The sequence below is a fragment of the Vulpes vulpes genome, chromosome 13 (assembly GCF_048418805.1).
Source record: "Vulpes vulpes isolate BD-2025 chromosome 13, VulVul3, whole genome shotgun sequence".
NCBI lineage: Eukaryota > Metazoa > Chordata > Mammalia > Carnivora > Canidae > Vulpes > Vulpes vulpes.
In genome coordinates, this window is record NC_132792.1 from 35,087,521 (window position 1) to 35,111,896 (window position 24,376).

Here is a 24,376-nt window from a genome sequence, read left to right on the forward strand (position 1 = left end):
GTAGGTTATCCCTTCATGTCTGACCAATACTATTCCTAAACAGCTGCAGCTTATTTAAAACTTAATATGGGTCAAGCTCTTTACATATATCATTTTCCATTATCATTAATCCTCATACCTAGGATTATCATCTACACATTACAAACAAGGCAACAAAGACACAAGGAAAAGCTAGACTGTCCTAGAGCAAAGAGAGCTAGAAACCAGCATAACTGGTTATGGAATTCAAATGAAATGAAATGAAATGAAAGCCATACCTCTCTCTCCTTAAGATTGAAATGTCCTTGAACAACTTTGATAGTCTCTACAAAGGTAAGCCTAGGCCTGATCCTGAAAGACCTGTGAGTCTTGGTGTGTACTGCATTACCTGTGGGACATTCCAGAGGAGTTATTTAGGAGGTGGCTCCAAATGTAGCTCAGAGGTGTGGCCTTATCTTGAGTCTTCAGATAAATCCCAACTGATTTGGGAGTTGGCGATATAAATAGGATCATTGAAGTTTGGGTGTGAATGGCATTACTCAGGTCTTCCAAAGGATCCCTAGGAAATACTAATACTTAAAGGATGATAGTAAGAAAAATCTCCAGTGGAGATGGAGGAGTATATAGGAATGATAGAAGACTCAGGAGGGAGTACTGCCTCTGAAACCAAGGAGAAAGTATTTAAGGGAGAAAGGAGCAACAGTAACAAATAACAAAGGAAGGGATGGCCAGTAGCATCAGCTGCTAAGACCTACAGAGAACCATTAGATCTAATGCCATGAGGACTTACTTCAGCAGCCTTAAGTAGTGGGGGTAGTTGGTAGATGCAAAAATCCTCAACAAAATACTAACAAACCGAATTCAACAGTGCGATACAAGGATTATATACCATGACCAAGTGGGATTTATTTCAGAAAGTAGTTCAACAGTATAAGATTAATATACAATGTGACACATTAGTGAATAAGGGGGAAAAAAACGCATGATCGCAACTAATACTGAATAGGCATCTGGTAAAAGCCAACACCCTTTCATGATAAAAAAGAGAAAACTAGGAACAGAAGTGAAATTTCTCAACATAATAAAGTATATTTATGAAAAACTCAGTCAACATCATACTCAATAGTGAAACCCTGAAAACTTTCCCCTGAAGATCAGGAACAAGATAAGGATGCTGTCTTCACCACAGCTACTCAACATTGTACTGGAAGTTGTAGCCTGATCCATTAGGCAAGAAAAAATACAATAAGCATCCATATTGGAAAGGAAAAGTAAAACTATTTATTAACAACTGACATAATTTATATATTATGTATATATAAGTATATGTATATATTTGGAGGGTTTATACCTAAAGAATACATACACACACATTACTACTGCCAGGGCTAAAAAGCAAATTCAGCAGTTTCAGGGTGCAAGATACACTAGTAATGAACAATCTGAAAATTACAAAAACAATTCCATATAAGATAGCATCCAAGCAAGTAAAATATTTAGGAATACATTTAACCAAGGAGGTGAGAGACTTGTATACCAAAAACTACAAATCATTACTGGGAGAAAACCAAGGAAAGATCTCTTGATCATAGGTAGGAAGACTTAAAATACCCAAAGTGATCTACTGATCTGACATAATCGCTATCTGAATTCTACAGCCTGTTTTGCAGAAATGGAAAAGCCGATCCTCAAATCCATACAGAATTTCAAGGGGTCCAGGATAGTCAAAACAATCTCAGAAAAGAACAAAATCAAAGGACTTACACTACTGATTTCAAGACTTACTGAAAGCTTTAGTAATCAAAACGGTGTGATACGACAGAAGAGTAATTTAGACCAATAGAATAGAACCAAGAGTCTATAAACCCATGTATCCATGGCCAGTTGATTCTTGACAAGGATGTCCAGTCAATTCAACGGGGAAAGAATAGTCTAACAAATAGGTGTTGGATTTTTACATGCTGAAAAAAAAAAGCTATAAAATTGTGTAGCCACTTTGGAAAATAGTCTGGCAGTTCCTCAAGAAGTTAAACACACACACACACACACACACACACACACAAAGTTAAACACAGAGTTATCATATAATCCAGCATTCTCCTCCTAGTTATATACCCAATAAAGTTAAAAACATATGTACATACACAGAGCTTGTACATGAATTTCATAGCCACACCATTCATAAGAGCCAAAAAAGTGGAAATAAGCCAAATGTCCATCAACAGATGGATAGAGAGTATGCGTGGTATGATCCATGCAATGGAATATTATTTGTCCATACAAAGGAATAAAGTGCTGATACGTGCTGCAACATGGATAAACCTTGAAAATATTACACTAAGTGAAAGGAGCCAGACACAAAAGGCCACATACTGTATGACTGCATTTATAGGAGATACTCAGCACAGGCAAATCTATAGACATAGAAAGCAGATTAATGGTTGCCACGAGAGGGAGATAGGAGTGACTTTTAATGGGCATGAGGTTTCTTTTTGTGATGATAGAAATGTTCCAGGATTAGACAGTGGTGATGGTTGTACAACCTTGTGAATATATTAAAATCCCCTGAATTTGAAAAGGATGAATTTTATGATATATGGATATCTCAAAAAAAAAATGCTTATTTCATTTTACCCTTGACAACAAAGAATACTTTTTTTCCCCTTTTTATCCCCATCTTGGCCAATCTGATGGGAGAGAAAAAGAATCTATCTTTAATTTTCTTTTTTTGTTAGCCATACAAAATTTGTTGATCATCTGATTTCTTCATTAGCGATTTATTGTTCATTTGGTACTGGGCTCTTTCAACATTTTCTTACTGTTTTGTAAAAGCTCTTCATATTAAGACGTTATCAACCCCTTGCCATTTTTCCTAGTTTGTCATTTACCTTTATTTTTTTGATAGCATCTAACTGATACAGGTTTTTCACTTTTACACAGTCAACATCATTCAGTCTTCTTTTCATGATTTTATCTATTGTTTTAACTCCTTGAAATCCCTACTGTTCCACCTTCCTGATCCCACCAATTCTAGGACAAGAGAAATAAGTGCATTTTATTCTTGTTTTGAGTTACTATTTAATTTTCTTAGATTTCTTTTTTTTTTTTTTTTTTTTTTTTTGAGATTTTATTTATTTATTTATGAGAGACACAGAGAGACTGAGAGTGAGAGAAAGACACAGGCAGAGGGAGAAGCAGGCTCCAGGCAGGGAGCCCAAGGTAGGACTCTATCCCGGGACTGCAGGATCACGCACTGGGCTGAAGGCGGCGCTAAACCTCTGGGCCACGGGAGCTGCCCATTATATTTCATTTTTAAGTGGGGAATAAGCAACAGCACTACAAGTGAGGCTAGACGCTTACTTTCCTCCGATTACTTCCTACAGACTCTGTAGGAAGATAAAATTAATACCAAAGTCTCTGACAGCTAGTTGTATGATGATGGTCACATCTAAATGCTCTCAGTGAAGAAAGAAAAACAAATAGATGGGTGTTCCCAAGAAAGCTCAAGAACTCAAGTCCTCAGATCTAATCAGCCTGGCAAATAGGTATTTCTTCATACTAGTCCTTAGAAGGGCAACTGTCAATTGTCTTGTCTCAGTACCTGATATAGAATAGGTGATCAATAATTGTCAGCTACTAAATTAAATCCACTGGCTAATGTTATACCTCAGTCAGGATGAAGTGCGCCTGGCCAACCCGAATGGCACTTACTGGGGAGCAGCATTATCAGCTGAGGTTACACAACATTAAAAGCTGCATTTTCCCATAGTCTTCAGGGCTCCCTGCATCATACCCCATAATGACTAAGAATTCTTTCTTAGAATGTGGTGGGGTGGGGAAACACATGCAAGGATTCCATCCTGATAATCTTCCTCTGGACATTGTTATTTCCTAAAAGTAACTTGGATTTCTCCTGCCTTGCCAAGGCTCCAGGACCTCTTTTTTACATGTCCTCTAACAGTGGAACTTAGTAGAGCTGAGCATAAGATAGTCCTATTGACTTTATTTCATCTTAAAAGGACTACTTCTGGGCTTCAGGCCTTGATTCCACCTAATCTTGATTTGCTTTCCTGATAAAAGGGAATTAACTGGTCTTAAGATTTATATTCCTATCAAGACAATTTTGCTTTCTGAATCTCACATATTTTTATGTATTCCCTAATCTACAAAATAATTATCAAGGGGCACAAATGACAAGATCAGAAATGGTTCTCTTAGGGGCGCCTGGGTGGCTCAATTCCTTGAGCATCGACTCTTGATTTAGCTCAGGCCATGATCTCAGGGTTTGGAGATGGAGCCCTGTGTCAGGCTCTGCAATGTGGTGGAGCTTGCTTAAGATTCTCTCTCTCTTCCTCTGCCCCTCCCCCATCCTATCCCCCCCCCCCCACAAGCCCCACCCTCCAAATAAAAGAAATTAAGAAAAAAAAGAGAAATGGTTCTCTTAAAGCTCTGGCTGCTTGGAGATCTGAATCAGAATATTGTTTCTCTGTGGTTCTGATGTTAGGGATAGCTACCTAACTTGGAGAGAAACATCAATCTACTAAATGACATTACACAACAATCCTGACTCACATTTCTAGCCCTTTCCTGTTTATCTCTATGTGAGAGGAGGGCCTTTTTAGTATCTTTCCCCCTCCAGCTTTATTGAGATATAATTGACATATAGTATTCTGTACATTTAAAGTGTACGATATGATTTTATATATTGCAAAATGATTACCACAGTAAGGTTAATTAACACATCGATCACCTCACTAACCTTTTTTTTTTTTTAATAACATTTAAGATCTTTTTTTTTTTTTTAGCATCTTTCAAGTATTATCATATATTAACTGTAGCCACCATGCTGTACATTACCTCCCCAAAACTTATTCATAAGTGGAAGATTGTACTCTTTGACCAACTAATCCCCAAAACCCTTACTCTGGCAACCACTGTTCTACTCTCTATTTCTACAGGTTAGGGTTTTTCCTAGATTCTACTCATAAGTGAGATCATACAGTATTTGTCTTTCTCTGACTCCTTTCACTTAGGATAATGTCCAATTGGTCCACATATGTTTTTGCAAATGGCAGATCTTCTTCTTGTAGCCTAATGTTCTAGTGTATGTGAGTGTGTCTCACATTTTCTTTATCCATTTATCTGCTGAAGGACATTGTTACTGATGAAGGATAGGTGGAAGAAAGCCAGGTAGGGACAAGGGGCCCTGCCCTAAGAGGAAACCACCCTTAACAGGATTTTACACCACCCTGGAAGAGGCCCTCTACCCTTTCCTACCTGATAGATGACAAAAACCTAATTGGATGACAGACTTAGGGAGGGTTAATGATTAAAACAACAAGCCCATAAAAGCCTCTAGACTTAGAAACTCCTTTTGAGGTCCTCTCCTTCTTTGGGAACCTTTGTACTAGCCACTCAATAAGCCTTGCTTCACTGCCCACCACTGTCTGGTCTACCCTTCATTCTTTGAGTAGTATGGCCAAGAACCATGGACACCAAAGGAAAAAAGCCTGTGACATTACCATGCCTTGGCTATTGAGAATGCTGCAATGAACATGGGGTGCCAATATCTCAAGATAGTGGTTTCATTTCTTTTGGACATACAAGAAATGGGATGACTGGACCATATGGTAGTTCTACTTTAATCTTTTGAGAAACCTCTATATTATTTATAATGGCTGCATCAGTTTCCATTCCCACCAATTGTGCACGGGGTTCCCTTTTCTCTACATCCTCGCCAACACTTGTTAGCTCTTGTCTCTTTGGTGGCCATTCAAACACATCTGAGGCAATATCTTAGTGGTTTTTTTTATTTGCATTTTCTTGATGGTTAATGATGTTGATTGAGCACCTTTTTCCTATGCCCAATGGCCATGTGAATGTGTTCTTCAGATGAATGTCTATTCAGTTCCTATGTTATTTTTTAATAAAAAATTATCACATTAGTCTTTAACTCACTTGCTCCTCAACATATGTTCAGCTCCAGGTAAGAGTTGGTACAATATCCATGAGCACAAAGAAGATAAATACCAAATTATGTCTGTTTCTTTGACAATATAGCCTAGGGATGATCAGTTTGGATTTTATAGAACCTATACTTTCCTAGTTGGCATCCAGTAACCACTTTGATGAGACAGAATTTGGAGTCACACAGGTCTAGGGCCATATCCTAGCCATGTGATTTACAGCCCATACAAATATAACAACCTTTCTAGGCTTCCACTGCCTAATCTATAAAAGTGTGGGTTATAGTTTCCTTGAGGGTTAATCTATGTAAAGCAATTTTCATAGTTCTTCGAATGTGCTAATCCTTCAAAAAAATAGTAATGAGGAGGGCAGCTCTGTCAAGATGGAATAAACACATTCCACTCATCTCTCCCACTAAATATAACTAAAAACCTGAAATAGAATTGATGGAGCAGCCAAATGAGGACACCAAAAAGGAAATGGCAGTAGGCCAGCTGCAAAAAGGATCGAGAACCTGAAATACCACCAGACCACCAGTGGGTTTCTCATTTTTCTTTCCTCTGTCATCTCTTAACCTGGTTCAAAGGCTGTCCAAAACCCAGAGCTGGTGTGCTGGGTATGGATAGAAACAGCTTCAGGAGAAGCCCTCTATTATTTATCTAAAGCAACAAGACAGCAGATACCTATTGGAGAGAGATCCTGGTTTCTTTTTTGTTTTGTTTTTCCTTTCCATCCAATGCCAGTCCCAAGCTATCCTACAACAGCTGCAGTGGCGGCAGCAGCCAAATAAGTACATAAAATTCAGAGGGAAAGGAATTCTTTTTCTCTCTCCTGAGAAACTGTGGAGTCCCCACAGTGTCCCCATTGCTGTTCTTCTCTGTCCTCTTGCTGCTCAGTCCTGGAGGCACAGGATCATGGGAAGTGTGCAACAGAAAGGGGAAATTAAAAGCCTGGCTTTCTAGGTAGACGAATAGGAAGTAAAACCTTGGGGTGCCACAAAGAGTAGGGAAGAATCACAGAAAAGAAAACAATTGTACATGAACTGGGCTAAGCTTCCAGGTGACCCATATCCATAAAGTGACCTTAAGCATCATACTTCAAGTTTTGAGAAGTGAACCAGAGGAAGACCACTGCCCAGACCCTGGGTAGCAACAGAGTGGTATACAGGTAGGACAGATGCAAGGGGCATTGCAAAGGTTTTGAAACTGAACTGACTTTAGAACCATAGTGCACAGAAGTCACGTAGGAAAACTGCTACCCAAACCTAACCAAGTGATGAACTGCTGAAAAAATATTCTCCAGAAGATTTAAATTGGACTGAAAATCGCATACCGTAATATTTGAAGTTGCTAGTATACAGTACAAAACAAGGAAGAAAGAAAATCTTAACATCTGGCAAGGGAAAAGATAATCAATACCAAACCTCAGGTAACACAGAGGTGAATTCTCAAAGACTTTAAGTGACTGTTATAACCATGCTCCAAGAAAGAAAGGCAAACACTACTGAAATGGATAGAAAGATTTAAAAACTTTGCATAGAAGTTGAAGATTTGAAAAAAAAAAAAAAAAGAAAAAGAAAAAGAAAGGTACCAAATGGAAAAACAGTAGATTTGGCATCAGAGAATGAAAAAAATCAGTGAACTTGAATATAGATCAATAGAAAATTTTCAACCTTCTGTTATTTCAGAAAGAATGAGAAAAAAAGAAGAAAGCCTCAAGGACTTGTGGGACAATACTAAGTGATCTAACAATTGTCAACAATTCCTGTGGGAGAGGAAAAACTGTGTTGCCACCCCAAACCCCCAAAATTTGAAGAATTTGTGACAAATGGTTACCAAGGTTTGAAGTGATAGAAGCATTTGGCCAAAAGAAGAGCAAGGAGTCTTTGGTGTAATGAAATTGCTCTGTATCCTATCACATGATTTTACACATGCTTGATAGAACCACATACCAAAAAAGTCCACTTTTACCATGTAAATTTTTAAATAATAGTTTACAAACAGGACCAACTGATCTAGTTTATACCGTATTTTGTTCAGTTAAGATTTTCTTTTTTTTTTTTTCAGTTAAGATTTTCAATGATTTTCTTTCTTTTTTTTTTTTTGAAGATTTTATTCATTTATTAATGAGAGATACAGAAAGCAAGAGGCAGACACAGGCAGAGGGAAAAGCAGGCTCCATGCAGGGAGCCCGAGGTGGGACTCGATTCCGGGACTGCGGGATCACACACTGGGTTGAAGGTGGCGCTAAACCACTGAGACACCCGGGCTGCACCAATGATTTCCTTTAATTTTAAGACATTTGGCTTGATACCTTAAGATAAACATAATCCCTTAGAATAACATTTGCTGCCAGAATTTATGTAAAATCTGGCTGAAAGGTGAGTCTCAATCCTTGAAAAACGAATCACTTTAACTTCCTTTTTTGTTCTTTTGATGCCCTGTCTTCCTTTACCATCTCTTTAGTGCTCTTACTCTCTTTTTCTCTCTTCCTCCCTTCTTTTCTGTCCTTTTGTCTTTACCCTGATTTTACTGATATTTTGTCAAGATGTGGATTTTATGTTATATTTGGCACTAACAAAAAACCCTTCATTTTTTTAAGTTGAATGAACTGAACATTTTCTATTTTTCTCTCAAAATTAAACTATTCTGTTTTATTACTTACAAGTTGATTTTTGCCTATGAATGATTTTCAAAACTGTTACTTTCCCTTTGGTTGTTCAGGGGCTCTCAGGAAAGAGGTAAATTCATCCCTCCACTTCTTCAGGGAGTAGCGCATCTTTCCCCCTTAAAGGTGACATAACTGTCATCGTTTTATATTATAAAGATGAAGTTTTATCTAGTCTAGATTCTTTTAAAAAAATTATACCAGAAGTAAAATTATACCTATTTCTTTTCCATATTTAAAAATATTTTTTGAGGGGCTCATACAGCAATTTCCCAGTAATGCATTCATTCATTTTTGTCCTATACCCCCAGGGAAGGCAACAAGTTTGGTTTACAACCAAGCAGATATATACAGAACAATCATCTAGGAGAGGGATTTAAGGTTAACTTGCAAATTATCAATTATGTCAATATACCACGATAATCAGGAATTGAACATGAGAGAAAGGTGCCAAGTTAAAAAAGAAAAATGGGTTTGGAAGACTCTATTAAGAAAACACGAAGTGGGATGCCTGGGTGGCTCAGCAGTTGGGCATCTGCCTTTGGCTCAGGGCGTAATCCCAGTCCCTGGATAGAGTCCCACATCAGGCTCCCTGCAAGGAGCCTGCTTCTCCCTCTGTCTGTGTCTCTGCCTTTCTCTGTGTGTGTGTGTGTCTCTCATGAATAAATAAATTAAATCTTTAAAAAAAAAGAAAAGAAAAGAAAAAACTCGGAGCACCTGGGTGGCTCAGTGGGTTAAGCATCTGACTCTTGATTCCAGCGGATCTCATGACCCTGAGGTCATAACCCCATGACCCAATGATATCAAGCCCCATGTAGGGCTCCAGGATGGTCCTGATTCTCTTTCCCTCTCCTTTTACCCTTCCCCCTGCCTCTTCCCCTCTCTAAACAAACAAACAAAAACTTGCTTGTGACTTTATATGGTGAAGCTAGAAAAAGTTTGATAGACTAAGAATTCTGGTAGTACTAGAAAATTTGAGCCAGCTCATCATATAAAAAGGGATGTTTTTGAAGAACCAAAAGAGAAGAGATGACTTACTCTTAACTCCACTGCCGTCTTTGTGTGTTCTTCCACTGTCCTTTCCACCTTCATCCTCTGAATTTTCTACTTCCTGGATAACCATCCTCGTCCCTTTGGTTTGAGTCTTAGATGCAGGTTCAGAATTTTTCATATCTCTCTCAACCTCCAACAAGGTCTTCTGCAACATAAACACCATGTTAAAGAAAATGTTTTCCTTTAATTAAAAATATAACCATTCTATCAGGTAGGAGTATGAAGATATTAAAAAGTGAATAAAGATACATAGGACAACACTTTTTATGGTGACTTTTTTTTCCTTTTTTCAAACAACTTCATTGCTTTGTCTGATTATAATCATACATGTCTGTCGTCAAAAACTGAAAGCATTAATGAGCATGAAAAAAAATCATCTTAAATCCTGCCACACTGATGACATTCTTAGATATGTTTTTACACATATGTACAGATAGTTTTATACAAATAAAATCATGACATGTTTTTAATGTTGAAAATTCTGTTTTATGCCAACTAGAATGAAAAAAAAAATATATATATATATAGAAACATTTCCCTTTGCCCCATGCCCATTTTTAACAGCTTATGGAGGCATAGCTGACAAAATCACGTGCTTAAAATGCACATATTGATAGGTTTTGACATAATATTCATCATTCCCAGAAGTTTCTTCCCATTTCTTTGTAATATCTCCCATTTGCCTCTCCCTGCAACTGCTGTTCTTTCCCTCATGATAGGTTAGTTTGCATGTTCTAGGATTTTATATAAATAGAATCATCCTATGTACTCTTGTTTTGTCTGTCTTATTTCTCAGCATAATTATTTTGAAATTTATCCACATTGTGCATTTCTATCAGTTCATTTCTTTTTACTGCTGAGCAGTATTGTATAGTATAGACACAACACAATATGTTTATCCATTCACTTACTGAAGGACATTTTAGGTTGTTTTTAATTTTGGTGATAACAAAGCCATTATGAATATTTTTGAATAAATCTTTGTATTGATATATACTTGCATTTTTCTTGGGTAAATAAGTATGATTGGAATGGTTAGATCATATGGTAGGTGCATGATTTTATGTTTAACTTCTTAAGCAACTGCTAACCTGTTTTCCAAGTGGTAGTATCGTTTTATATTCCTAATACTGTCAGATCCTCCATATCCCCACCAACACTTGCTTGGTATGGTCACTCTTTGTAATTTGGGTTATTTTAACAAGTTTGCAATGGTATCTCTTGTGATTTTAATTTACATTTCTCTAGTGACTAATGATCTTGAGCATCTCTTCATATGCTTGTTTTCCATTCACATATCTCTTTTGGTGAAGAGTCTGGCAGTCAAATATTTTGCTTATCTTTTTATTTGCCTGTTTGTTTTCTTATTATTGAGTTTTGAGAGTTCTTTGCAGTTCCTACAGATCTTCCTCAACTTACAATGGGGTTATGTGTTGATAACCCCATAACCCCGTTGTAAGTTGAAAACGCATTTACAAGACTCAAAATGGATGAAAGACCTCCTAAATATGAGACAGGAATCCATCAAAATCCTAGAGGAGAACACAGGCAGAAACCTCGCTGATCTCAGCCACAGCAACTTCTTGCTAGACATGTCTCCAAAGGCAAGGAAAACAAAGGCAAGGATGAACTATTGGGACTTCCTCAAGGTAAAAAGCTTTTGCACAGCAAAGGAAACAGTCGACAAAAGCAAAAGGCAACCTACAGGAATGGGAGAAAATATCTGCAAATAATACATCAGATAAAGGGCTGGTATCCAAAATCTATAAAGAATTTATCAAACTGAACACCCAAAGAACACATAGTCCAATCAAGAAATGGGCAGAAGATATGAACAGACATTTCTCCAAAGAAGATATACAAATGGGCAATAGACACATGAAAAAATGCTCAACATTACTCGCCATCAGGGAAATATAAATCAAAACCACAATGAGATACTACCTCACACCAGTCAGAATGGCTAAAATTAACAAGACAGGAAACAACAAATGTTGGCGAGGATGTGGAGAAAGAGGAACTCTCTTAAACTGTTGGTAGGAATGCGAACTGGTGCAGCCACTCTGGAAGACAGTGTGGAGGTTCCTCAAAAAGTTGAAAATAGAGCTACTGTACAACCCACTACACTACTGGTTATTTACCCTAAAGATACAAATGTAGTGATCTGAAGGGGCATCTGCACCCCGATGTTTATAGCAGCAATGTCCATATTAGCCAAGTTATGGAAAGAGCCCAGATGTCCATCAACAGATGAATGAATAAAGAAATAAAGAAGTGGTATATATGTACAATGGACCACTATTCAGCCATCCAAAAAAAAAAAAAGAAAGAAAGAAAGAAATCTTGCCATTTGCAATGATGTGGAAGGAACTACAGGATGTTATGCTACGTGAAATAATTCAGAGAAAGACAATTATCATATGATCTCACTCATATGTGGAATTTAAGAAACAAAACAGGATCATGGGGAAAAGAGAAAAATAAAACGTGACGAAATCAGAAAGGTAGACAAACTGTAAAAGACTCAATTATAGGAAACAAACTGAGGATTGCTGGAGGGGACGTGGGTAGGCGATAGGGATAAATAGGTGATGAACATTAAGGAGGGCATGTGATGTACTGAGCACTGGGAATTATATAAGACTGATGAATCACTGACCTCTACTGACCTCTACTTCTGAAACCAGTATACATTATATGATAATTAATTGAATTTAAATAAAATTTAAAGTTCCTTAATACAAAATATTAAAAATTTTTTAAAAAGAAAATCCATTTATAACACCTAACCTACCAAACATCATAGCTTAGCCTAGCCTACCTTAATTGTGCTCAGAACACTTATACTAGCCTATGGTTGGGCAAAATCCTCTAATACAAAGCCTATTCTATAATTTAGTGTTAAATATCTCATGTAATTTATTGAATACTATACTGAAAGTAAAAAACACAATGGTTGCATGGACACAGAATGGTTTTGAGTGTATTAGTTTCCTCCTGTGATTACATGGCTGACTGGGATCTGTGGCTTACTACCCCTGCCCAGCATATTGCTAGCCTGGAAAAAAATGAAAATTCAAAGTGCAGTTTCTACTGAATATGTACCACTTTTGCACCATCATAAAGTCAAAAAATCATAAGTAAAGCTATTATAAGTTGGGGACTATGTATACATTCATGATGTAAGTTCTTTATTGGATACACAATTTGCAAGTATTTCTTTCCAGTCTGTGACTTGTCTTTTTTTCTTCTTATAGTGTCTTTCAAAGAGCAAAACTTTTAAATTTCGATGAAGTCCAATTTACCAACTTTTTCTTTTGTGGATTGTGCCATTATATAGTATCATACCTAATGAATATTTGTCTAATCCAAGGCCATAATATTTTATCCTATATTTTCTTCTAGAACTCTTATAGTCCAGGTTTTACACTGAGATACTCATTTTGAGTTAATCTTTGCATGTGGTTAAGATATAAATGGTTAAGTCCTGAAAGTTAATATGTAAACATGAAATCGCATTGGGTAGTGACATTGTTTTAAATATTTTTTTAGAACATTGTCATGCGGGATCCCTGGGTGGCACAGCAGTTTGGCGCCTGCCTTTGGCCCAGGGCGCAATCCTGAAGACCCGGGTTCGAATCCCACGTCGGGCTCCTGGTGCATGGAGCCTGCTTCTCCCTCTGCCTGTGTCTCTGCCTCTCTCTCTCTCTCTAACTATCATAAATAAATAAAAATTAAAAAAAAAATAACATTGTCATGCTAACTTTTCAAAAAATATACCACTACAAAATGAAAGTACTATGGGAAAAAGATGTGTTCTTCAGGGGGGCCCTAAACCTAATCCACTGAAATGCTAAATTAACAAATACACTAGGGACACCGGCTGCCACTGTGAGAGAGTGAGACAGATAACCTGACAGATGCGTGTGGAAACAGTGACAACTTACTGCTGGACGATGGTTCTCCATGGGTTTCTCACATTTCTATGTTGTGAGCAGAGACATAAATAACATTTGTTCTGGACTATCTCTTTCAGGATGTCTGTTACTGAGAAGTCTTGGAAAACAGAGTATTTCTCTTCGGAGAAGAGAGTACGTTTGCTCTCTAGTAAAATAAAGATGGTTCCCTCCTGAACAGAATTTTGGACAGGTTTACTTGTATCAAGTTATAAAAGACAGCACTTTCCTAAATTTGGGATTCTTCGGCTGTGATACAAACCCAATGAGTGTGCAGCTCTATGTGGGCCACTCTGCACCATCCCCATGGGACTTGGGGGCCCAGGGAGCTGACGCAAACTTGAAGTTCATAGTTTGCTGTTGTGTGAATAACAGAGTCCTCTGTGTCTGACCCAGGAGCCTCATCTCTTCTGCTAGGCCACCTCGTTAATCTGCAAGTAGGGTAAAACCTCAGACTCTTGACAGTTCTCAACATTTACCTCTATTCTTTAGGCCTCAAAACAGCCCCCAGAGTGCATATGTGAGCCAGTCTGCTCAGTCAGGCAGCGAACAGTCAGTGGTGCTAATGCTTACAATGCACTCTTCTAAGGCCACGGAACGCGTGCTTAATCCTACCTAGGAAACTTCTATAACACTCTGCATAATAAATTGAGATCGGCACAGAGAAAAGCATTGCCTACAACACTACAGGAAAGAGAAAAATCAAACATCCTTGTTGTGTGATATATCACTTGTATGTGAAATCCAAAAAAGCCAAACTCATAAAAACAGAAGGAATGGTTATTACCAAGAGCTAGGGAGGTATGGGCACTGGGGAGACGTTGCTTAAAGGCACAAATTTGCAATTAGTAGATAAATAAGTCCTGGGGAGCTAAGGCACAGAGTAGAGATTATAGTCAGCAATACTGTGTTCTAAACTTCAAAGTTGCTAAGAAACTAAATCTTAATTGCTCTTACCCATAGATAAAGAAATAATTATGTGATGTGACTGACAGGTGTTAGATAAAGCTAAGGTGCTGATCATATTACAATATATAAATGTACTGGATCAACACACAGACACCTTATAAACAACGTTCTGTGTCTAAATAAAATGTCTGCCCTTCAGAAGTAGGCTTACAGTTTTATATAGTTTAAGAGCCTGCTTTCTTCCACTTTGAACTGATATTAACAATTTAGGGCATGAGGGATATACCTAGTTGTGTTTTTTTTTTCTTTTGTGATATATCTAGTTTTAAAGCTGGGAACTAATTCTCAATATCGATCATCTATCAAGACCGAAGTCATTTTAACATAAATACAGAAATAATAACTAATAGAATCAGGTGAGGAATCCCTTCTGTACTTACTTTGGCCAATTCATTATCAGGTTCAACATTCAGTACTTTATTCAAATCTTCTAGAGCCTCCTGAAGCTTGTTTTGATGTTTATAGGTAGTGGCACGGCGAAGAAGAGCTGAAAATTCACCTCCAAAGGTTAATTTTTTAACATATGGTTATCATGGTTAGAACTTATTTTTCAAGGGGAAGAATACAAATAGAATCATTTCGCCTGCAATCGTGCAAAGCTTACACCCATTTTCATATTGTTGTGCATACATGTCCAGAAGATGGTGGTGGGATAAACAGAAGAGGCTGCCTCAGGCACCAGGCCCAGCGCAGCCCCAGGCCCTGCCCGCTCCGAGTGCTTGCCGACTCCAGACCTGCCGATGCCAGGCGGCACTGCAGTTCCGGGAAGCTTTTCATGGAACGTGAACACTTTCCTCCTAATAATCATCGTTAGCAGTACTTTGCCACTTGATAAAAATTGAGAAAATCCTTTCCTCAAATTTAGTATATTGCTGATCAGCAGATAGCTCAGAATACAAGCCATTAATGAAGCCTTTATAGCAATCTCTAAAATGATTAGACGAAGGTATTTCACACAGGGAATGGACAGAACCCTGATGATGAGGTCAGCTCAGTTCGGAAGCTGAGTACTTTGGTCATTTGCATCAGATCTGTATACTTCAAATAATTCGGCAGTTCTTTAATACTGATAATGAATGTCTTTAGAGTCCCATAATTTTCCACGTATAATGAGAGACCTTTGTATGGCAAGTCATTATTTTGAAAAGAATGAGGCTTGGAAATTGTGAAAAATGAGAAATTTATATCTGATATATTTTAATATGCTATTTTAAAACATACATTTGGCCAATTTGATTTTAGTGTTAGAGTGAGCCATGAAAATCTACAGGATAAATCATTTTGTCATAAACTTAATCAAAATCATTGCATTATACTTTAAATACACAGTTAGCTATTACCATTATTACTCAGAAGGGAACACCATAAAGAACATGATATAGCAGTTATAATTTTTTTTTAACTTTTTAGTTTTGAAATAATTTTAGATATATGAGAAAGTTGCAAAGATAATAGTTTTCATATATCTCCTTCCAGATTTCCCTAATGCTAACATCTTACATAAAAATGGAATATTTGCCAAAACTAAGAAATTAACATTGGCCTAATACTATAAACTACAGGCTTTACTTGGATTTCATCAATTTTCCCATAATGCCTTTTCCTGTTGCAGGATGAATCAAAATACCACACTGCACTTAGAACACTTGTATTTTGAGTAAAACATAAAGTTTTGGAAAGGAAGTTATTCACTTAAGCAAAAAAATAAGACTTCTTAATGTTTTATAGCCCTACTCATACTAGATTTGGCTCTACCCATTTTTTAAAAAAGATTTTATTTATTTACTCATGAGAGAGACAGAGAGAGGAAGAGACACAGGCAGAGGGAGAAGCCCGCTCCCTACGGGCAGCCTGATGCGAAACACGATCCCAGGACCCAGGGATCACAACCTGAGCCAAAAGCAGACACTCAACCACCAAGCCAGTAAGGTGCCCCTATCCAGTTCGTTTCTTAAATAGTGAAGATTCTAGTGCTTTTGAAATTACTCAAACAAGGAAAAATGGAAACGTAAAGTCACTCTGGTAGCAGAAGATGAACCTTATGGTTGAATGTGGGTTCTAGAGTCTGCTGCCCAGCGTTGAGTCCTGTCTCTGCCATTTGCTAGCTGTGTGACCACAGGTGAATTGCTTTATTTTTCCGTGCCTGTTTCCACTTTCTGTAATGAGTGTACTAACAATAGCACCTGCACCTCTATCAGCTATTGTGAAATCAGTGAAGTTAATACACGTCAAGTAACTGGCCCAGGGCCTGGCACAGTGTTGGTATGGGCCCATCAGAAGATCACAAAACTTTTTGCCACCTCCTAAAACTGGGAGCCTTCCCATACTCTGGGATAGAGACAAAATAAAGGCACAAGAGATTTTGCCGGTGAAAGAAGGGCAATCCATGGCAATGACAGTCAGGGCTGATGCTCTAGGGTTTCCCCTCAGCATACCCACGCTTCTGCACACACATTTTCACAGGCACACAAGGGTACATTCCAAGTAGACAAAATGAAATGTTTATATTTACTCAAATCCATGACATTTAAAAAAATAGAGTCTAAAAAAAAAAAAAAAAAAAAAAAATAGAGTCTAATATAAATTATGCTACTGCCTTGTGAAGTGATTCTTTCTCAATAACAGAAATGGGAGAGTGGAGTCTAATGTGTATAGTCAGACTCAGACAACAGCAAGGCTGTATAGCCACTGAGACAGGAAATCCAAACACAGAGTAGGTTTTGGTAAAAAATTATAGTTAGTTCTAGGCACATTTTAAAATATCTATGGACATGTAGGCAGAAATGCCCACAAAACCACTGGCAGAAGGTTCTAGAGCTTTGGCACGGGCTTATTATATTAACAAATGTCAGAAATTCTATATTAAATTATACTCAGATTTTTTTTTGATAAAAAGGTAGCTCAATAAACCAGTAACAAAAAGACAAATACTATGTAATTCCACTTAGAGGAGATTCCTAGAATAGTAAAATCATATAGACAGAAGGTAGAGTAGTGGTTGCCAGAGGCTGAGGGGAGGGGAAAGAAGAGAGTTACTGTTTAGGGACAAAGAGTTTCAGTTATGTAGGACAAAAAACGTTTTGGAAATGGAGGATAGTGATGACCACACAACAATATGAATATATTAATACTACTGAATTGTACACTAAAAAATGATGAAGACGGTTTTACAGTATGTGTATTTTACCACAATAAAAAATTAAAGATAAAAAAACACTATAGTACAAATGCAAGCTTGAGATATTTCTTTTAAAAGATACATATTTCATTCAATGTCCTGGGCTCATTAACCACTTCAGTGCAAATAACCAGGAATTTCAATCCCAAGTTATGGGGCACCTGGGTGGCTCAGTGGTTGAGTGTCTGCCTTCAGCTCAGGTCATGATGCGGGGGTCCTGGGATCAAATCCCACATCAAGCTCCCCATAGGGAGCCTGCTTCTCCCTCTGCCTATGTGTCTGCCCCTCTCTCTGTGTCTCTCATGAATAAATAAATAAAATCTTAAAAAATAACTAAATTCTAAGTTAAACTTGAAGTTAAAAAATAATTTTGGGACAGTGATGATAGAAATTAGAGCATATTTGAAATATTCTTAGTATAATTGCAGTGAATATCTACAAATGGTCTAACAAAGTCTGATGTAAATTCAAAGCATTCTGTGAATATTTTTTACCTTTTATGTTTCCAGGTTCTAATTCCAAGACCTTTTCACAATCCCAAAAAGCACTGTTCCAGTTCTGTAGTTTGAGTTCTGCTTGAGCCCGATTGTTGTAGGCCACCACGGTGGGAAGCACTGATATACTCCTACAAAAGAGACATTTACTGGCTACACGTAGACCAGAGGAAAACGTAAGAAGATAGAGAAACTCAGCTAAAGTTATAAACAAAATAAGTATAGCCTGCGTTATGGGCAGAATTGTGTCCCCCATACTCACATGCTGAGGTCCTCACCTCCAGCAGCTCAGAATATAACTATATTTGGAGATAGTCTTTAAAGAAATGATTAGGTTAAAATGAGGTCATGAGGTTGTACCCTCATCCAATATGACTGGTGTCCTTATAGGAAGAGGACATTAGGACACAGACACATGCTGAGGAAAGACCACTTGCAGTCACAGAGAGAAGATGGCCACCTACAAGCCAAGAAGAGGGGCCTCAGAAGATGCCAGCCCTGTGGACACCTTGATCTCAGATTTGCAAACTCCACAATGGTGAGAAAATAAATTTCTGTTGTGTAAGCCACTCAGCCTGTGTCACTTTGTTATGGCAGCTCCAGCAAACTAATATAGCCTGCATCGTCAAGAATAGTAAAATGCAGTTCTACAGACATACTGAGTCAGTATTTAGGCAGATGCTGAAATATCCAGTTAAGCAGTTTGAAGTTGACTCTGGCTTTAGAAGTGACACAGTAACCTACATATCCACAGACCTCCTAAAAAAAAAAACAGTGTAGTTAACATCAAATATCAAATACATTTTTTTGACTCCTTGGGGACAATTTCCTAGTACAAAAAAAAAAAAAATGAAGCAATCAACCACACCTAATATCCTTTATTAAGTTGTTATGGTGAATTTACTTTATAATCTAAAAACAAGAGTTTTTTAAAAATAAAATAAAAACAAGAGCTTAGTTTGTAATCTAAAAGTAGATTTAACTCTAAGGAAATGATCATCATTTTTTTTTCTTGGTGCAAAAAGGTGGTTTCATTAAAGCACAGGGACAGGACCTGTGAGCAGAATGAGCTCAATAATGATCATAATCAGAAAAAGCCAATTGAAGAAAACAGAACAGTAACAGTAACTGAGGAATACAGACTTTAAGAGAGCAAATTTTACTACATTAGGGATATGAAAGCAAATAACTAGCTGAAAGAAGGACTTAAAACCTACCCAGTTTTTGCTTAATAAGTTGATTTGGAGTGCTGTGAAATAATATATTCCTAGGTATAGGGAAGACAAGGGTATTGGTGCACTGAATTTTCTGAAGCCAGAAGAATAGAAGATAAAAGGGAAAAGATACAAAAAGTGGCAATTTCCTAAGATCACTAAAGATGAATATAAAGAAATCACATGGTTGGGTAGAGACCAAACACAGACAATACATGTAAGAATAACTAATATAAGAACCTGACACTGAGCACCTCTCACACAAATACCAGCTCATTTAATCCTCACTATGATCCTGGAGGGAGCATTACTGCTCTTCCCATCTTAGAGATGAGGAAAACCAGATGTAACAGAAAGGCTAAGTAACATGCCAGAGGCCACCAGCTAGTAAATGAGTCAGGACTCAAACCCAGTCTGTTTAATTTAATCCTCAAGGTAGCTCTGAAGTAGGCACTCTAACAATCTCATCACATGGAGGAAACTGAGGCAAGAGAGGTGAAGAATCTGCCCAATGTCAGAAAGTGGTAGTCTGAGTGCCCTTAACCATTATGCTATGCTGCTTTAATTTTTCCACCTCTGTGATTTCTTAAAAGAAGAAAAAAGGTTTTTTTCCCTGTAACATACAAAGAGATTATCCACTGGTGGAAATCCCTAAGAAGATAGAGAACAACATCACAGCTGACTTCTACCTGCCTGAAAGGGGAAGACTATACTGAATGCGAGATAGATCAAGGGCCTCTTTACCTTGGATGTTCACTTAAACAGTGGAGACAAACTTCTCTAGAGACACAACACTGACAAAGAAAAAAAAAACTTCCATCCAAAGGTGGAAAAGAATTGTAGAGAATTTATTTCTAAGATGGAGTAAGGGATTCTATAAGCACAATTAGTTTATGATGCTATTTTAGGAAGTTAGTCTACTTTTGATCAACTACAAGAGCTTCAAAAGTTCATATGAGTATTTATTGAACATCTCCTATGAACCAGGTACTTTGTTGGGCATTGGGGATACGATGGTATAAAAAACTGACAAGGGCACTCTGCTCTGACAGAGCTGACAGTCTAGTTACTATCAAAACACACAAACTTAAATTGTACTCCAACAAGTACCATAAAGGAGAGGCAAGACTGCTATAAGACCCTATAAACTGGGGAGTCAGGGATGGGGAGGAGTGGAGTAGGGTGCAGATTTAACCCTGTATGGGAGGTAAAGGAAAACTTCCCTAAAGAGGTGATGCATGGGATGAAATTTGAAGGTAAGTCTGAATTAACTAGATAATAAGAGGAAAGAATATTCTACACCGAGGACCCAGCATATACAAAGGCCCTGCGGTAGGAAGCAGCATCATAAATACTAGGATTAGATCCAGGCAGTCTGACTACAGAACCTGAATTCTTAACCTCTAAGTTATGTGGACTTCCTGTCAAGTTCCATTCAGATGGCTTCATTTTCTCTCTAAAATAGGAAAGTTAGGATCTCTGTCAAACTAGGGGTGAAGAGCTTAAGGGGCTGAGAAAAGTATTGAAAAACAAGGGAAACAAGTGAATTTATGATAAATCTTAAGTACAATATCTTGAGTGATTCCAACATAAGCTTTTTAGCTTATCATTATCATTTCAACAATTAATTATAAACATTATCCTTGTTTTTTTAAAAAGATTTTATTTATTTATTCATGAGAGACACAGAGAGAGGCAGAGACATTGGCAGAAGGAGAAGCAAGCTTTTCGCAGGGAGCCTGATGTAGGACTTGATCTCAGGACCCCGGGATCACAACCTGAGCCAAAGGCAGACACTCAACCACTGAGCCACTCAGACATCCCTATCCTTTTTTTTTTTTTTTTAATGGCAAGTTTAAACTACAACAAGGGGTACCTGGCTGGCTCAGTTGATAGAACATGCAACCCTTTTTTTTTCTTAAGATTTTATTTATTTGAGAGAGAACATAAGCAGTGGAGAGGTGTAGAGGGAGAAGCAGACTCCCCACTGAAAGGAGAGCCCAATGTGGGACTCCAAGCCATGACGCTGGGACCATGACCTGGCTGAAGGCAGGCACTTAACGACTGAACCACCGAGGCACACCTGAGCATGTAAATCTTGATCTCAGGGTCATGAGTTCGGGTTCTGTGTTGGGCATGGATGGAGCCTACTTAAAAAAAAAAAAAAAAAAAAGGCAACATAAACCACAACAAAAATCTGCTTACCTAGTATAATACATCACAGCCTCTTCATAGTCTCCTGAGTTGAAAGCTTCATTTCCTTTTTCCTTTTCACGAGTAGCAAGGCAAGTCTTTTCCTTCTCAGTTAGACCTAGAAATAAGTGTTATCTATTGTAAATAAAAATATAATTGAATACATTTTTTAATGCTTATTTTAACAGAAGCAGAACATTGTGAATAAAAGAAAATAAAGGATCGCCTATGTTTAGGAAATGTTTCTTTAAACGATTCACAATTTTTCAGGGTTTAGATTTAATATTGATTTTCTTTCACTTTAAAGGTGCTATACACCAATGGACTTCAAGTAAAAACAAACTACTGTATTTTCTGTTTTCAGAAAAAAACAAAAAATTGAGGGATTGGAGAAAAAAGAGGATTTGAAAAAAGAATGGAAAACAAATTATAGAAAAAAAATAGGTTTATATTTTTGAGTCTTACTAAATTTAAGTAGTGTAACTATGACTCATATAAAATTAGGTAGTTAAGGGATGAAACTGAATTGTTAGAGGTGGTCAAGTCTAGGAGAAAATCCATAAATTTTTCATGGAAATCTGTAGCACTTAAAGAGAAGATCTTCTAGTTCGATAGCTTTTATTATAATTTTGAAAATGCAAAGATGACAAAATATCCTTATTTTTCCCCAATTACCTGCTGTGCCTATTCTTGTCTCAATTTTAGACAAATATGACTTGTTGTTTACTACAGTTTTTTCTTTGTAATCTTCATCAATTTTTGAACATTCCTTTTCCACGTCAAATCTTAAATGAAAGGAAAAAAACTGAAAAAACTGTATAATTCAAGCAAGAAAATAAAATGTATTATTGATATTCTTATACTTGTACCACTGTGCCTTTAGAGACAATTCCAAAAACATATAATAGGTTTATATTACAAGTCATCTGTATTTGCTTTTGGAGACCATGCAATTCAAGTGAGGACTTACATATTAATCAGACCTAAACTGTTCAGAACTGTGTAATTAAAATTGTGACTAATTTATCTCAATTTAAAGCTTTTGTCCTTTTTTTATTTTTGACGGGTATAGGAATTACCTGAATTATTTTTGGTTTCTTTTATAAAAAAAGGATGCTGTAGATATTTTTACTTAATGAAAAAATAAGATCAAAAGTGCTTAGACCATACTCTTAGTACTCTACTAAAGTCACTTGGTAGTTCTTGATATGTTCAGATTTATAATAATTAAGAAGTTATTATATTTTATGGTATTTTATGGAGAATTTTTCAGTGACAAATTTTGTATTATGAAATATAAAACATACTTATCCCATTCTGCATAATCCCTCGGAATTTTCTTTTTAGGTGGTCTACTATTAGAATATTTTTCCTGAAAGAATAAAATTGTATTTCATGAGACATATTTAATATAAGATTAGCAGGTTTTATGATAAATGTAACGTGAAGTATTGGATTAAGATATACTAATTGAATAGATAAGAAAAATAGGTATTCTTTTTTTTTTTTTTTAATTTATTTATGATAGTCACAGAGAGAGAGAGAGAGGCAGAGACATAGGCAGAGGGAGAAGCAGGCTCCATGCGCTGGGAGCCCGATGTGGGATTCGATCCCGGGTCTCCAGGATCGCGCCCTGGGCCAAAGGCAGGCGCCGAATCGCTGCGCCACCCAGGGATCCCGAAAAATAGGTATTCTTGAAGTTACAATTCAAGTATTATAACTATTAATGTACAGCATGTTATAAAAGGATATTTTATTTTTTTAAAGATTTTATTTATTTATTCATGAGAGACACAGGGAGAGGAATAAGCAGGCCCCACGCAAGGAGCCCGATGTGGGACTCGATGCGGGGACTCGATCCCAGACTCCAGGATCATGCCCTGAGCTAAAGGCAGACGCTCAACTGCTGAGCCACCCATGCGTCTCAAAAAGGATTTTAATTTGGTAGTTAATTTTGGGAGCAATCTATAGGAATTTAAGTACATATCTAAGATTTTAAAACTTGCATACATGAAATGTGATTTTTAGCTATTATAATAATGACAGATACCCAACTTGGACTAATCCTATTAAAATAAACTATTGGCTTAAGTAACCATAGTGATGAAAGGGCAGGGGTAATGCTAGATGAAGGATACGTATACTCTTTCCCTCCTGCTATCCTCCCAACACCCCAACTCCCATCCCTAGTCTCTGCTTCTTTCTGTCCACTGATTTCATTTTCCCCAGCTGGCTACTTGCTTTTTGTGTAGAAGACACAGTGGCCACAAGCAGTGTGGGATTATAACCTAACAGGCCACCCAATCAGAAAGGAGAGGGGCTCTTCTCTCCACTTTTAGTTAGAGAAATCCCAGGGAAGGACTCAGCATTTGCTAGCTTGGGTCATGAGCCCATCCCCCACCAAGCACTAGCTTGGGGCTATTCCTTGCCCCAACCTGGGCGGTACCCCACTAGAAGCACTAGAAGCAATGGGAGGAAAGCAAACAATAGCCGCTATGGTCGCCAACAGTTTCCTACATGGTTTCTTAAAATTTTGTCACAATCTGAAACCAGTTTGAATGGGTCATTTACCCATGTACAATTTTGTAACATTGGACATCAGTCACTTGAGTTACACAGATCTTGCAAATATTCCTACATTTCATTAAACACTTTAAAAATCCTATCTGTTGGGGATCCCTGGGTGGCGCAGCGGTTTGGCGCCTG

General features: G+C 37.4%; 1 protein-coding gene across 2 annotated transcripts in view; it reads right to left on the reverse strand.

Annotated features, from left to right (window-relative positions):
• The window catches only part of SPAG1 (sperm associated antigen 1), a 61,957-nt gene that overhangs the window by 25,489 nt on the left and 12,092 nt on the right, over positions 1-24,376 (reverse strand). For both annotated transcript variants that reach the window (XM_072734171.1, XM_072734170.1), the window contains exons 5-10: positions 22,978-23,042; positions 22,346-22,455; positions 21,683-21,788; positions 18,264-18,394; positions 14,972-15,078; positions 9,652-9,811 (exon numbers count right to left, since the gene is read on the reverse strand). In XM_072734171.1, the coding sequence (XP_072590272.1) occupies positions 9,652-9,811; positions 14,972-15,078; positions 18,264-18,394; positions 21,683-21,788; positions 22,346-22,455; positions 22,978-23,042 (679 nt within the window). The remainder of the gene's footprint in view (positions 1-9,651; positions 9,812-14,971; positions 15,079-18,263; positions 18,395-21,682; positions 21,789-22,345; positions 22,456-22,977; positions 23,043-24,376) is intronic.